Source organism: Cyprinus carpio, chromosome A13 (genome assembly GCF_018340385.1).
Source record: "Cyprinus carpio isolate SPL01 chromosome A13, ASM1834038v1, whole genome shotgun sequence".
Lineage (NCBI taxonomy): Eukaryota > Metazoa > Chordata > Actinopteri > Cypriniformes > Cyprinidae > Cyprinus > Cyprinus carpio.
The window spans coordinates 28,423,251-28,438,356 of record NC_056584.1 but is presented as its reverse complement, the minus strand read 5'-3'; the positions used below and the strand labels follow the sequence as shown (position 1 = coordinate 28,438,356).

Sequence of the window (15,106 nt, the reverse complement as noted above, 5' to 3'; positions counted from 1 at the left end):
AGTACAGACTTATTCGAAGCAGCTGCACAGGAATAAACAGGAAAATATCAGTGCTAATACTGTACAATTTGATTGTTTTTATTCTAATTTATTTTTTATCATTTATATTTTTATTATAATTTGAATTCTGAAACTAATTTTTAAAAAAGCAGCTCTACATGATTAATCAGATCAATTCTGTTCAAATTAGTTAGAATTCAGTTTAGTAACATTGTCAAAGCTGCCAAGTTAAACAATATAAATATATAATCAGATCAATTCTGTTCAAATTAGTTAGAATTCAGTTTAGTAACATTGTCAAAGCTGCCAAGTTAATATATATATATATATATATATATATATATATATAATATATATAGCGTAAAACATTAACTGAAATAAAATATACAAATATTTTTTAATAAAAATGGATAAAACATTAACAAAAAAAACTGTTCTTAAATACTGAAAAGATTAATAGAATTGTACAGATTTGAAATTTTGTTAATTATTAGTATTTAAAAGTAAAATAGTAATAATCATTAAAACTTAAAATTAAATTAAAATTTAATGTAATATAATATTAAAATTATATAAAATATAAAAATATATTTTATAAGTATAAAAGTATAAACTTATTTAATTTTAGCTAGTTGCCATGGCAACATTTTAGTTGAAGTACTAAAATAACTAAACAACCAGCTAAATACAAAATCCATGACTGATTTTTATTAAAAATCCCCAAATAATTAAAAAATAAAGAATTGAATAGAATAGAATAGAATAGAATAGAATAGAAATATTGTCAAATAAAAATGGTTATTATCATTAACTAAAACCATAAAAACATTTTCATAAAAAAACAAACAAAATTTAAATGCAAAAAGCTTAAACTTATTTCATCTAGTTGAAAAGGCAACATTTGTCATTTTTGTCTAGTTTAAATTAATTTTGATTCAGTTCCATTTATATTCCGTTAACATCAGTAGTTGTGAAGTTGGTGTCATTATTCAGATCAGTTCACTTCATGTTTTGTTCTCATCTGTTAGTATTAGTGAAGGTAAACTGATAATATTACTGAATATTAAGCATCTTTTAAACCCCAGCTGAGCAAGTTAAAGGCTTGCAATGATGCAAAGCAAAATGTTGATGGATTGGCGATATTTCAAGATTAACTGCCAATATCCAGCTTCTCCTGGACTCAGAATCTCGCAATGATTCAGAGGAAATCTGCTGTACATTCACACTTCTGCACACACTGCTAGAAATATAAACGTCTAAAGCACATAAACTGACTCCAGTGTTTGATTTCTCTTACCAAACACATCATTATATTTCAAAGAGAACTTGAGAAAGAACAGATTATATTGTGAGTTATGAGCAGTTCTTCACAGACCAGTAGCTGCGCCGGAACTGAACTTCTTATCTTTTCTGATTTTCTCTGGAGATTTCTTATCGTGTGTCGGTTATTATTATGCTTAGAACATTTATATTGAGGAAGTCTTTGGTTTGGCCTGCAGCAGGACTTCATGACAGAAAAATAAACAAATGTGCATGAAGAAGCGAAGAACAGCACAACATGTTCCTCCGTAAATCAAAAGACAAGAGTCAGACGACATAATGTCTGCTATGTCTGCTGGAGCTAAAAAACCACGTGCTTCAGGAGTATCATGATGATCGATACACCGTCTGAGGAAAGCAGCGCTTTCTCCACCGACGGACGGGACGCTCAAGGGCAACAAGCACACAAAACACCATCCACACATGCTTATGCAAGAAAACTGCACAACACCAAACACAAATAACAAACTTCATACAGACCGTAAAAACAACAACTCTGAAATAGAACAGAATAGCACACTGCCAATTGACCAGGTTATTGTCATTAGAATAGAATAGAGTAGAATAGAACAGAAATATTGCCAATTGACTGGGGTTTTTGTCATCATAATAAAATAGAATAGAAATATTGGCAATTGACTCTTGTTTTTCCCCATTAGAATAGAATGGAATAGTGCCAGTTGACCAGGATAATGTCATTAGAATAGAATAGAGTAGAATAGAATAGAAATATTGCCAATTGACCAGGGTTTTTGTTGTTAATAGAACATAATAGAATACTGCCAATTCACCAGGTTATTGACATTAGAATAGAATAGAGTAGAACAGAACAGAAATATTTCCAATAGACTGAGGTTTTTGTCATCATAATAAAATAGTATAGAAATATTGCCAATTGACCAGGTTATTGTCCTTAGAATAAAATAGAGTAGAATAGAATAGAATAGAAATATTGGCAATTGACCAGAGTTTTTGTTGTTAGTACTCTTGTTTTTTCCCATTAGAATAGAATAGAATAGAACAGAGCCAATTGACCAGTATAATGTCATTAGAATAGAATAGAGTAGAATAGAATAGAAATATTGCCAATTTACCAGGGTGTTGTCATTATAGAATAGGACATATTACAAAACAATAGAAATATTTCCAATTGACCAGGGTTACTGTCAGTATTGAAAAGAATCGGATAGAATAGAAGTATTGCCAATTAACCAGGGTTAGTATGATTAACTGAAACTAAAATGATGAAATTGAAAGGATGAAAAACATTATCATTACTTGAAATCAAATTAACTTTTTTATTTCAGCTAGTTGCCATGGCAACATTTCTTATTTTCATTTAGTTTAACTTGAGAACTAAAGTTCTAGTTTATTATAAAATAAAATAAAAAGCATAACCTTATTTCAACTAGTTGCAATAGCAAAAATTCTCATATACGTTTAGTTTAATTTGAAATATCAAAATAACTGAAATTTAATAAACTAAAACAAATAAATAAAAAATTATACATTTTAAAAAGAGACTAAAACTAATTATTTAAAATTTTATATATATAACTGAAATTTAAAATAAATAAAAATTTATACATTTTATATAGAGATTAAAAACTGATTCCTAATTTTAACAAAAACTATAATAATATCTAAATGCTAAAAAACACTGCAAATTGCAGTATTCATAAAACAATAGGTGAAAAAGATTCAAAATATATTATAGATGTAATAATATTTTTTGTTTTAATTATTTTGTTGATGGAATCTGATGGACACTTCACTATCATCTATCAATATTAATAATCATAAACGTCTTCCTCTCTCACAGACAGTAAAGTGAGAACTACACAGCAGAGGAATCACAAGCCACGAGCCCTTAAGCTGCTGTTTCATCTTCTTTAAGGATTACAGAAGAACACACACTATTGATCTTCAAAGCTCACGCATGACCACGTGTGTCTCTGAAAACACCACCGCTATATTACTGTCAGAGATGAGAGGCGTCTCCATTAAGAATAGCTTCACTCAGTCTCAAAGAAAACTCCTGAGACAAGCACATTCAGACTACATGACATCTGCAGTATTCAGTACTTGGCAGCGATCCTCCCAAACCCTTTATCTACACACACGGCCATATACTAAAGCAAAACACACTGCTTTTAACACACTAGACATCATCCGGGAGATAGATGAGTTTGTTTCTTCATCAGGTTTGTAGAAATGTAGCACTGCATCAGTGTCTCAGCAATGGATGCTCTGCAGTGAATGGGTGCCGTCAGAATGAGAGTCCAAACAGCTGATAAAAACATCACAATAATCCACAAGAGTGGTGTGGAGTACTTGTGGATTATAATCAGCTGTTAGGACTCTCATTCTGACGGCACCCATTCACTGCAGAGCATCAAATCAGATACAAATCAGCAAAGCAACAACTAAATCAATACGCTCATATCTCCACTGTCAGCATCTCTGAATTTTTTCCAGATATAAATCTATAAGTCGGAGTCTTTGTTTACTCTGATTACTATCATTATTAGCGCAGCTCTCATTGTTTTCTGGTCGTGCGCTGAAGGTCTAATACAGTTTAATGGGTGCTTTCAAAACACTCGCTGCTGAATATGGATGAGAACTCACAAGTCCACTGCAAACGTGGCAATTCTCTCTCTGCATTTATAAAGATGTGCTAAGAATTAAAATGTCACCAAGAACACAGGGAGCGCTGGATTTGTGTGCCATTAAGTAAAACACTCAGTCTATGTTTAACTTTAACCGCTCATTTAACACTGACTGCGTCGAGTGTCTACACAGAGCTTTCATTGCCTTCACTTTGATTACTTGATCATTGACGCTCAAAGTCAAAGTGTCAGAGTGAAGCAAAACAAACAAGAAACTGTCTGTTAGCATGCTGTCATGAACAGCCTTGCATCAATGACTTGCATTGCATTATGACACATGTAGGAAAGCCATGATGCATTCGCTGGACTCCAGCTTCTTCTTGGCTGTAGTCTGATTGCATTAGAATGAAGCTTTGTTGTAAATATCAGGGTTCGGATCGATAAAGGGCAGCAGATGGCCTCGTCTTTGAAGTGCCTCCATCCACTCGCTTCACGAGAGCCGCAGCACCACGAGCTCGTCGCCGCATTGATTTTCCTGCCTGTTTGTTTTAGCCTCCATGCCGTTATTGTGCAGCGTTATTCTCTCCGAGACTCGCCGCAAGAAACCAGACTCCCAAATTAACAATTATGAGTGGCAGTATAAATAAAACTCTGACTGCAGCGGGTGAGTGAATAACCAACCTTAACTGCAACGTAATAATTCATAATATATTGTAAGAATGATAATCAAGGTTATTCTCGTTAATAACCTTCTGTGTTTCACTTTCTCACCATCAGAAATCAGACAGATTAGATTCATGCATGTGAGTAAAATAGCTCTCTAGATCATCAAACTCCAAAATAACCTCACCAAAAAAAAAGCATGATAAAAGTAGTCCATATGAGCATGCATTATAGAACTATTTGTGTTCTGTATTTCCCTCCACCACACAAAAGCATGAAATAACACATGAAATATAGCACACTGGTGTTTTCAAATGTATTTATAGTGCATTTCACAGTACACATTTTTTCACAGCAGCTTTACAGAAAATCATGATGCTGATGTTTATAATATCTTAATATCTTCATGCCTTATAGTAGCGTTTAGCAGATTAGAGCTGGACAATAATAGAGTTACATTTTGTGATACATAAACAATCAAGCAGTTGAGATTTGCTATAAAGTATATATTGCTTCACGTATGCAGATAAAGTTGGGTAAAGTGTTGCTTTTTGTCTTTTTTTTTTTTGGAGAAAGTTACTTTTAAAAGTAATGCATTACAATATTGCGTTACTTCATAAAAAGTAACTAATTGCACTACTAAGTTACTTTATATGGAAAGTAATGCATTACAATACTTTTCTGTTACTAATTTTAAAAAGGTAATTCAGATATTTTGTTGTAAATTTAAAATGAATGTGTTACTTTACTAGTTAATTGAAAAAGTAATGATTATATAACTCAACCCTCAACACTGTTACTTGTTATTATATAGAGAAACGTCTCATTTAGTGCTTCACAGCTGAAAGAGCGTCACACCGGTTTGGAACGCCGTGAAGGTGAGTAAATTATATAATATTGCTTTAACAAGCCGGGGATGATTATGCAGCAGCAGTTTTCACCTTGACTTTTCAAGTATCTGAGGAAGGCGACATACAGAGAAACGGAGATGAAATACAGCACAGGAGAGCTGTGTGTGTGTGTGTGTGTGTGTGTCATAAGACTCCTCGCTGATTGAATTAGTCAGTAAAGCGGATTTGCTGAAGCAGTGGGACGCGTGTCGGCTCACAAACACATGGACCACACACACCGCTGAAATCACACACACCTCCAGCCGTCACAGCTCACACGTGTGACCATCAGCACATCATTCATTCATGCTGTTTGCATAATATAATATATATATATATATATATATATATATATATAAATCTGCTAGATGCAGAAGCAACATTCTCATTTTCATTTAGTTACTTGAAAAAAAAACTTTAACTTTTCATTTTAGCTAGTTGCCACAGCAATATTTCTCATTTTCATTTAGTTTAACTTGATATAGTTAAAACTAAATAAATAAACTAAAGTAAACAAAAATTAAAGCTGAAATAAAAATTCATAAAAACTAGACACATTAATAATATAAATAATAATAATAATAATAATAATAATAATAATAATAATAATGACAAAAACACATAATAAAATTATTAAAACTTTAAAATAAAATTGAAAAAAATAAATATAGAGGGAAATATAAAGATTAAAAAATCTAAATATGATTAAAAACTATAACCATGTCTTAATGATACTAAACAACACGTCATCTGTCCTTTATTCTTCCATTATTGGTTTGATGTGGGTTTAAAAAGACACTTACTGTAATATATTAAATTATAAAAAGAAACATCATTGATTTAATTGCACTGACACTATCAGATGAGAACAATAGCTGAACTGAATTGATCTGAATAATGACTCTATTGTCTTCTGTAGAGCTGAGACTGAATTTGCTTCATATTTGATGAAGTTTGCATCTCTGTGAAGCTGCTCTATAAAGCACTATAGAAACAAAAGTGACCTGAAAACTATTTCAAAGTAAATCCTAGAGCATGTTTTATGCAGTGCATCATGTTTATCTCAATCAAAAAACAATCTCCAATTTCCAGCACGAAGGAAAACCCAAAAACTCAACAGAAACTCTTCTAAATGGCCATATAACAATGTGAGACACTAACAGCGTCTTCCTAAAAACACATGAAATAACACTTGATTTCACCATTTACCCTAACAATCCAGTCGCACGCAAAGCACGCTGGGAGAAATGCAACAGTTAATGCAACACAGCGATTCATGCAGCAACACAAAAGGATCAAGCAAACTTCCATTTTGCAAATTTAAATGGACTGCAATGAAATTCAGTACAAGAACAATCATTTTCTGCATGCACAATAATACACTTGCATGGAAAAAGTAATTGAAATATCAGCACAGCAGTCATTGCTTGTCCAGGAAAATGTGTGAAAACATGATTAAAGTGTTTGTCCGTCCAAAAGCATAATTATTGACTATTTCACAGACATCACAAAGCAGAATATCTGCTTTAAGAGCCTCAAACAGAGCTCAGTATTTCTCAGACTGTGGGCGCGTCGTCTGAGGATCCTCACTCTAACCTCACTAAAATGCTTTCAAGAGAAATATTCTGAAAAGCTGCACTATTGCTATTCTTCCTTGCCAAGTCTCATTTCTCATTTGCGTAACGGTCTGCTCAAGTTCACTCAGATCAGCGGTCGCTGTCGAGCAAATCACAAACCCTCAATGAAAACGAATGACTGAAATGAGATCAGACTCACAAAACCTCCTCTACGGCTCATTCAGTATCAGAAATACAGAGTGAACAAGCTCAGTTTGGTTTAAAGTGAACATCACATTCATTGGGACGCTCCCTTAGACGGCAGCTCACGAGGAACAGAGATTAAAGTGGAATATGAGTCAATAAAGTGTAGAAATGACTCTTTTAACCGTGTTCCAGTCATCTGGAGAAGATTTTCTTTTTCCTGACAGTGCATTGGACTAAATCTTACTGGCTTTGCTCCACAGAACGACTTTCCCAAAAATGACCATTCTACAAAAAAATTGCTTGTAAATCTTTCTTATTCTATATTATCACCAAACCTTGGGTTCAATTATTTATTTTTTTGTCAACTTGTTTTCTTTCAATTAGCCCAGATTTTGTTTCTCTTTTGGAAGTGATTGATCTGAGCTCATGCACATCGGTTTTTGAGTGAAAATTGCCAAAATTATCCAAAAACAATGCTTTTCCCTCAAAAAAAACTGAGACGAACTGTGATTTTCTATATCTGTGATTAATGAGAATGAGTTCAGATCAGTAAAGAATATGATATGTTTTTTTGGGAGACTTACAAGCTACTTCTGAAAGGCCATTCATGAAAACAAAATGAAGTAAAGGATTCTCAGCAGCACAAAAATGACACTGACACTCGAAATCAGTTACAAGCATCTGAAAAACAAGAAAGCGGAAAAGCAGCAGGACGCTGAGAGTCTCAGAGCCGCTGTGAATGATGACGCTCTCCAATCAGCCTCTCTGAAGAGCACATCATTAAAATACAGTAATTACACGTATTCAGCGCTCGCTCAATCAGCCAGAGACGCCTAATGAGAGCCGAGCGATACAACAATTAATGAGCGAACGCTAAACGCTCTCTGTGAGAGCAATCCTGCCGATCCGCTGAAGGTGAGGAAGGACACGTGGAGAAATGACCCATATACCACCCACAGAGCAGAGAAAACACACACACACACACACACACACACACACACACACACACACACACACACACACACACACACACACACACACTTATCCAGGCTCTTAATGAGGACACTGATGTTTTGTATAAAGCTACTTACAGACCAACTCAATCCCCAACTATAAGTCAGAATAAAAATTTTATATTGTAATAATAATAATTTTTTTAAATTATAAATTAATTAATAAAATATGTATTTATTATTTATGCAATGTAGACTATATTATAATTTATTTATATTATTTAAAAATATATATATTATTTATTTAAGAACCTAAACAAGGACATGTTTTGTCATTGATATCCATCAAACACACAGAAAACTTGGCATACTGTAGTATTACTCTTGTTATGTCTGCATTATATAATGTATTTACTGTGCACAGATGAACACCTACATTTGTCAAAATTTGCATTAAAAAACACGGCTGCTGTAACCCACAATGCAATGCGATTGACTTGAGCTTCCATTTCCAATGAAACAGGAATGGGAAATGACATCAGCCAGGATTTGCTAAAATTACACTGAATTTTTTATTATTATTATTTTTATTTTTTTTGTAGGATTTACTTTCAAACTATTTTCACTCAGTAACTGCCAGTAAATTTTACAAATAATTACAAAGAAACACACTGAATTAAACATGAGATTTTGAAAAATAGAACATTTTAAAAGTTTTATTTAAAATCTGTTTTACAGTCTAGATTAAAAATGCACAATAACCATGTTTGTTGCTATAATAATACTCAAAAGGCACTTTTGGAATTAAACATGCAGTGTAATGAGTAATCACAAATAACGCATAAAACATTCAGTGCACACAGCTCAGTTTGCAGCACACTGGTATTCTAATATTCATATTGTGTTTATGTGAGCAGACATAATAAACCAGCAAAAGCTAATTGAGTTTAAATGAACTGCAATAACAGGCTTTACCCGCTCACTGACCGCTGATGATCAATCTGCAGAACTGAGGCGTCATTACAATCAATAACTCACTCAGGTGAGCAGCCTCTGCAACCTGCCAATCACACGCCGGCTCCCGGTCCTCATTTGCATACATGCCAAATGGAGCCAATGTCGCTCAGGGTGGGCGGGGCTTTTAAAGTGTCAATTAGAGTGAAATGAATGTCAGTCAGTCCACTGCCATTAATACACTACAGTACAATACAACGAATGGAGAAACCGCCTACTGATGCCAATCACACCCAGAGTCATTATTTTCATGATCATATTTATTAACCTCAGCTGTGCCTCAAGGTAGGGCTGCACGATTATGACAAAAATCATACTTGTCAATTATTTTATTCAAACCTGTACAATTTCGGAATTTTCAAGCGGTTGCTTTTCATTTCAAAACTCAAAATGTCAATCAAACATTTTTTACATCTACTTCTAATTGTTTTTGTGAAGCTGCTTTGCAACAATGCGTATCATAAAAAGCGCTATACAAATAATTGTGAATTGAACTGAATTAAATCATCATTATTATTACTTTATCTTTTTATATATAAAAAGTATTTGAAAATTTGTATAAATTAGTGTTGTCAAATATATTAGTCGTGAATAATTGCATCCAAAATAAAAGTTTGTGTTTACGTAATATATGTGTTTCTACTGTTTATTTATTATGTATATATATTAAATATATTTATATATAATATAAATTATATTAATATAAATACATGTAAATATTTTGAAAATATATATTGTATGTGTGTGTATTTATATATCCATAATAAATATACACAGTACAAAGACATATATTATGTAAACACAAACTTTTATTTTGGATGTGATTAATCGTGACTAATCTATTTGACAGCACAAGTATATATATATATATATTAAAAAGGGAGAAAGTGTATCATTTTATTTCTTATTATTTTAAAATAATGAAAAATAAATTCAGTAATTTAATAAATTTATAAATTCAATAATTATAAAATAAATCTATACTTTTTTCATTATTTTTTAAATAAATGTATATTGTTGTTATATATTAATTAAAAAATAAATCTATACTTTTTTCATTATTTTTTAAATAAATGTATATTGTTGTTATATATTAATAAATAATAAATGTGTATATATATATATATATATATATATATATATATATATCAGTGAAGAGTCTCCTTAAACATTTCTTAAAAACCATAAATTCACTATATACAACCTATAGATATAAAACTGAAATTAACAACTCCAGCACAGATCCTGATGATCAGAGTCAACATAAGCATCATAATCACCCGAAAACATCATAAAGTCATTAATGTTTAGATTGACGTTTTTGTGATTGATTCATCAGTGCATGTCATTCTAAAGTCATTGAGTGCTTTAGTCTTCTTCTATAAACACCTGAATACAGGCTCCTCACTGCATCTTCAGTGAAGAACACTCTCTGAATCACACTGAATTATTGATGCCAGCCAAGAGAGCAAGTTGGAATTAGTGGTGAAGCAGTCAGACTGAAGCTGCTGAAAGAACAGCCAAAGATGACAGAGAAGAGAGAGAACGAGACTCTGTGTGCTTCATAAGTGTGCATGTGAAATGTTTATTCTCAGCTCATGCATATTTGATTTCAATAACACGTGTGACACGTTTCTCCCAGCGGCGTGTTTTTTGTCTGAGGACGGCATCGATACATCGTAACATTAGATAGTTAATAGACCGTTCACACCAAGGACGATAATTAAAAAATTCTTACAATATTAATTAATGATAATTAATTCCTGAATTAATTCCTGAGTCAATGATTCAATGATTCATTCAAAAAGACAGTCACTTGCTTCCTTTGTAAATGAATCAGCTGTTTTGAACGAATCATTTGAGTGAATGATTCAATGAATCACTCATTAAGACAGGGACTTGCCGCCACCTACTGGCAGTTTGAGTCTCTTATTTATGTATCCATGACAGGCTTAAACCATCTGAGGTACAGCACACAAACACACTCGGCTAAATACTGTATCCTTATCATTATCGTAAAAGTATTGAAATATCATTTTTGTCAATATCACACACTCCTGTGTGCATCATATCACTACAAAGGTGTTTCCAACTTCTTTTTACCTCTTAGTGAAAAATGAAAAAGAACTTTGCTGTGAGTATATCAGGGCTTTGAATCACGTTCAGTCTCTTGTACGATATGTGTGCATGAGCGCGAAAAAAAAAAGTTGCTGGTTGCAGTTCACTTAACAGCCACTGGTGTCGCTAAAAACAAGGGTTTCTGAATTTTACATACAGACCCTTTAAAGTGACAGGCGTCAAAACTGCAGTGCGCTTATAAACAGAACATGTGGATGCTAATATAGTTATCTTTATTGTAATCATTTTGGTGTCAAATGATGTCTTAAATGATGAGAAAACTGGTTTTGTTTACACTCTCAGTCTATTTTTCACAGCTCTTTTTGAACATTATGTATAAAAACAGGGTCTGAGTCCACAGCTCAATGTGGGTCACATATTTCCTTCAAACGCCATGAGAAACCAACAAAACACTGATCTCAAGCTGAAGCCAAGCTCACGAGCTTCTCTCTCTCCCTGGTGTCCTCTTTCATGTAAGGATCATGAGGAATAACCCTCTTCTCGTCTCGCAGCATCAGAGCAGCTGTACGCGTGATGTAACACCCGTTCTCCAGCATTAACCCCACACTTATTACGAATGTGAGAATCTCGTGGAAGGGTGAGAGAATCAAACCAGCAGACAGATCAGATCTCGCGTCTATCCCAGAGAACTGCTGCGGATTCTGATAATGATGTAATGATATAATTATCAGTGTGATTAAACTGGCTTTATTTCAGTTAAACGACAAATCCAACATACTGTCAGAATCTCCAAAAACCTTCAGTCTGTTCAGACTCAGACTACCATTTCTCATGTACTTCTCACCACGAAACTCAATTAAAGGAATAGTGCTCTCAGAATGAAAATGTGCTCAGTCGAGATCAGGATGAGTTTGTTTCTTCATCAGGTTTGAAGAAAAGTAGCACTGCATCAGTGTCTCAGCAATGGATGCTCTGCAGTGAATGGGTGCCGTCAGAATGAGAGTCCAAAACAACTTTTGTCTTCTCCAGATGTTAACTGATGGACTGGAGTGCTGTGGATTACTTGTGGATTATTGTGATGTTTTTATCAGCTGTTTGGACTCTCATTCTGACGGCACCCATTCACTGCAGAGCATCCATTGATGAGACACTGATGCAGTGCTACATTTCTACAAACCTGATGAAGAAACACACTCATCCTAATATCGTATGACCTGATGGTGAGCACATTTTCACCAAAATTTCATTTTTGGATGAGCTACTCCTTTAACAGAATGTTCTTCCATCAGCTCTTTCTTTCTTGTGTGAATGTACAGCCAACAGAACCTTCAAATGTCAAGGATGTCAAGTAAAAGGCTTTGTGAGTCCAACATTTTTAACCTTTCTCTTCTTTGAGAAATGTTACATCCATCTGAAGTAATGTTCATCAGTAAAACCCATCAAACTAACACAGAACAACCCATGCAGCGCTCGGTCCCGTCCTGAACTCAACTCATTATCCTGCACATAATTCTAATTACTTTCACACTCATTAGTGCAGTGATTTTTGCGTAACAGAAGTAAGCAGCGTCGAGTCCATACTGTCTCTAAATGGGTCATTACGCGTCCCCCTCCAGTCACATCATATGATTACAGAACTGACCTCATTTCTCACTTTTCTGACCTATGACTACAGGTTTAATCTTTAAATGTGACATAACTCGCTCAGCAAACGCACGTTCAGTCACCATTCAACTGCCTGTTCTGATAAAGCAGCGCAATTTCCCTGGATTTCCATAATCCTCACTAATCAACCAATTAAACAGCAAATGATTTAATTGGCAGGTTTTGCTCCAACAGTCTGCGTTCCAGCTGATGTCTTCTGTCACATTGTTACAGGAATTGGATTTGAAATATAATACACCTTAAAGAGGCAGAAAACAAAAAGTGGAACATTTGCATTGCTTACCCATATCTCGCTAAAATATATTTTAAATATATGTTGTAAACAGTGAAGCTCAACGAAATGCATTTTCAACCTTCATATACCAAAATAAATTTCTAAATGTATTTCAGGGGCAAGAAAATACAGTTCCGTTCTAACAGCAGCCTACATTTAGGCTGAATGCAATTGTGAATGGAATAGCCTAGAGATCAAAAATAGATTTATAATGACTGACTTATCTATTCTATTTTTTGGAACATTAATGTTCACATGTGTTATAGACAACAAATATGTTTATATATATATATATATATATATATATATATATACATATATATATATATAATTTGATTTTCTGGCTTTATTTTGAAATATATTCAAAAGTATAGCTAAAAAGATACATCTTTTTTGCTGTATGGAAATGTTGCCTTAAATTTAAAAAAAAAAATTGACTATATCCACAGTCATGAGCTCAGTTTCTTCTGTATTTCTAGCATAAGTTACAGCATACTATCTTTTACTCTGATGATGCCAGTAAAAGTGAACTTAAATGAGGAATAATGCATGTTTCACTGTCAAAGACCACTAATAAAACCACCTGGAAATATACTTTGCACATAACTGAGGAGGCATATAGTAAAGAAATAATTCTGAACTCAGTATAAATCTGCCTTACAAAATACTACTGTCATCGTTTTTTTTCATCAACCCAAGCATTCAGCAGTTCATCTAGAAAAGCTCCTCTGAGTGCACTGATGTATTCATCAGGTTCAGGGTAATATCATGTGGTAAACGCACTGTTTGATGCACTGCACTGTGATCATCCTCACCATCCTCTTTGTCGTCGAACACTGGTCTCTTGGATGAACTGTTCGCTCCCATCCTCTTCTTCCACTTGCCCCAGTGAAACATTGATGCTCTGCTCTCATTCCTTTCAGCGCGACGGAAACTGATGCTGGGTGCGTCTAAAACACGAGCATCTCTGACCAACGCCGGGAAGACCTGCCGCGATCTGCGCTCCCGAAACGACCAACTAAGAGCCTCACACACGGAACCAAAGCACGAGCTGCTCTCTCCAGCAGCGGCGACTATATGAACCTCCCCTCGCGCACGCGCACGCGCGCCCCCGCGGCTGTCGGCTTACTCACCAGTGCGCTTCAGGTGCGACAGCCGGTTTATCCAACAGAAACCAGATTTATATTAGTCTCCCTTAGTGTGCTATGCGACATCAAAATCAATAAAAGAAAGAAAACGTTATTCGTTGAGTTCAAAAACGTCTTAATGCAAAATCATTTGTTGCATTTGTCTTCTCCAGATGTTCACTGATGGACTGGAGTGCTGTGGATTACTTGTGGATTATTGTGATGTTTTTATCAGCTGTTTGGACTCTCATTCTGACGGCACTCAAACAGCCAAATATTGATTTGAGTGTGAATGATTTTATTATGCAACAAGGAAGCGTGCATTGATATGAAATACAAGAAACTACACTGAAGAAAAAGAAAGAAAGAAAATGCATTCAGAAATTTCTGATAAAGTTCACAAATAATTACAAAGAAACAGCAAGTAACAAACTGAAGTGGAAAAACTGAAATAGAATTTTCTTGTAAAACATTCCAGTAATCATTGTTTCATTTACAACTTTAAAAAAATGGATTTGTTTACAATGTAGCACAGCTATGAAGGACGTCACTCAGACACAATGCAAAAAATAAATAAATAAAAGAAAAATTTTATATATATATATATATATATATATATATTTTACTTACAAATATCTAAAAGTTAATCTTATACTTTTACTTGAGAAGCAAAATTATTTATATATGAGATATAGAAAGATATTTGCTCTTATTTATTCATAAATTCACTTAATGTTGATAATTTTTTT

At 33.8% G+C, this 15,106-nt stretch overlaps 1 protein-coding gene across 1 annotated transcript in view; it reads right to left on the bottom strand.

Annotated features, from left to right (window-relative positions):
• The window catches only part of LOC109101325 (serine/threonine-protein kinase 32C-like), a 64,486-nt gene extending 50,162 nt beyond the window's left edge, over positions 1–14,324 (bottom strand). The window contains exon 1 of the mRNA XM_042769572.1: positions 14,046–14,324. Within this exon, the coding sequence (XP_042625506.1) occupies positions 14,046–14,127 (82 nt within the window). The 5' untranslated portion in view covers positions 14,128–14,324. The remainder of the gene's footprint in view (positions 1–14,045) is intronic.
• Between the last annotated feature and the right edge of the window lie 782 nt (positions 14,325–15,106).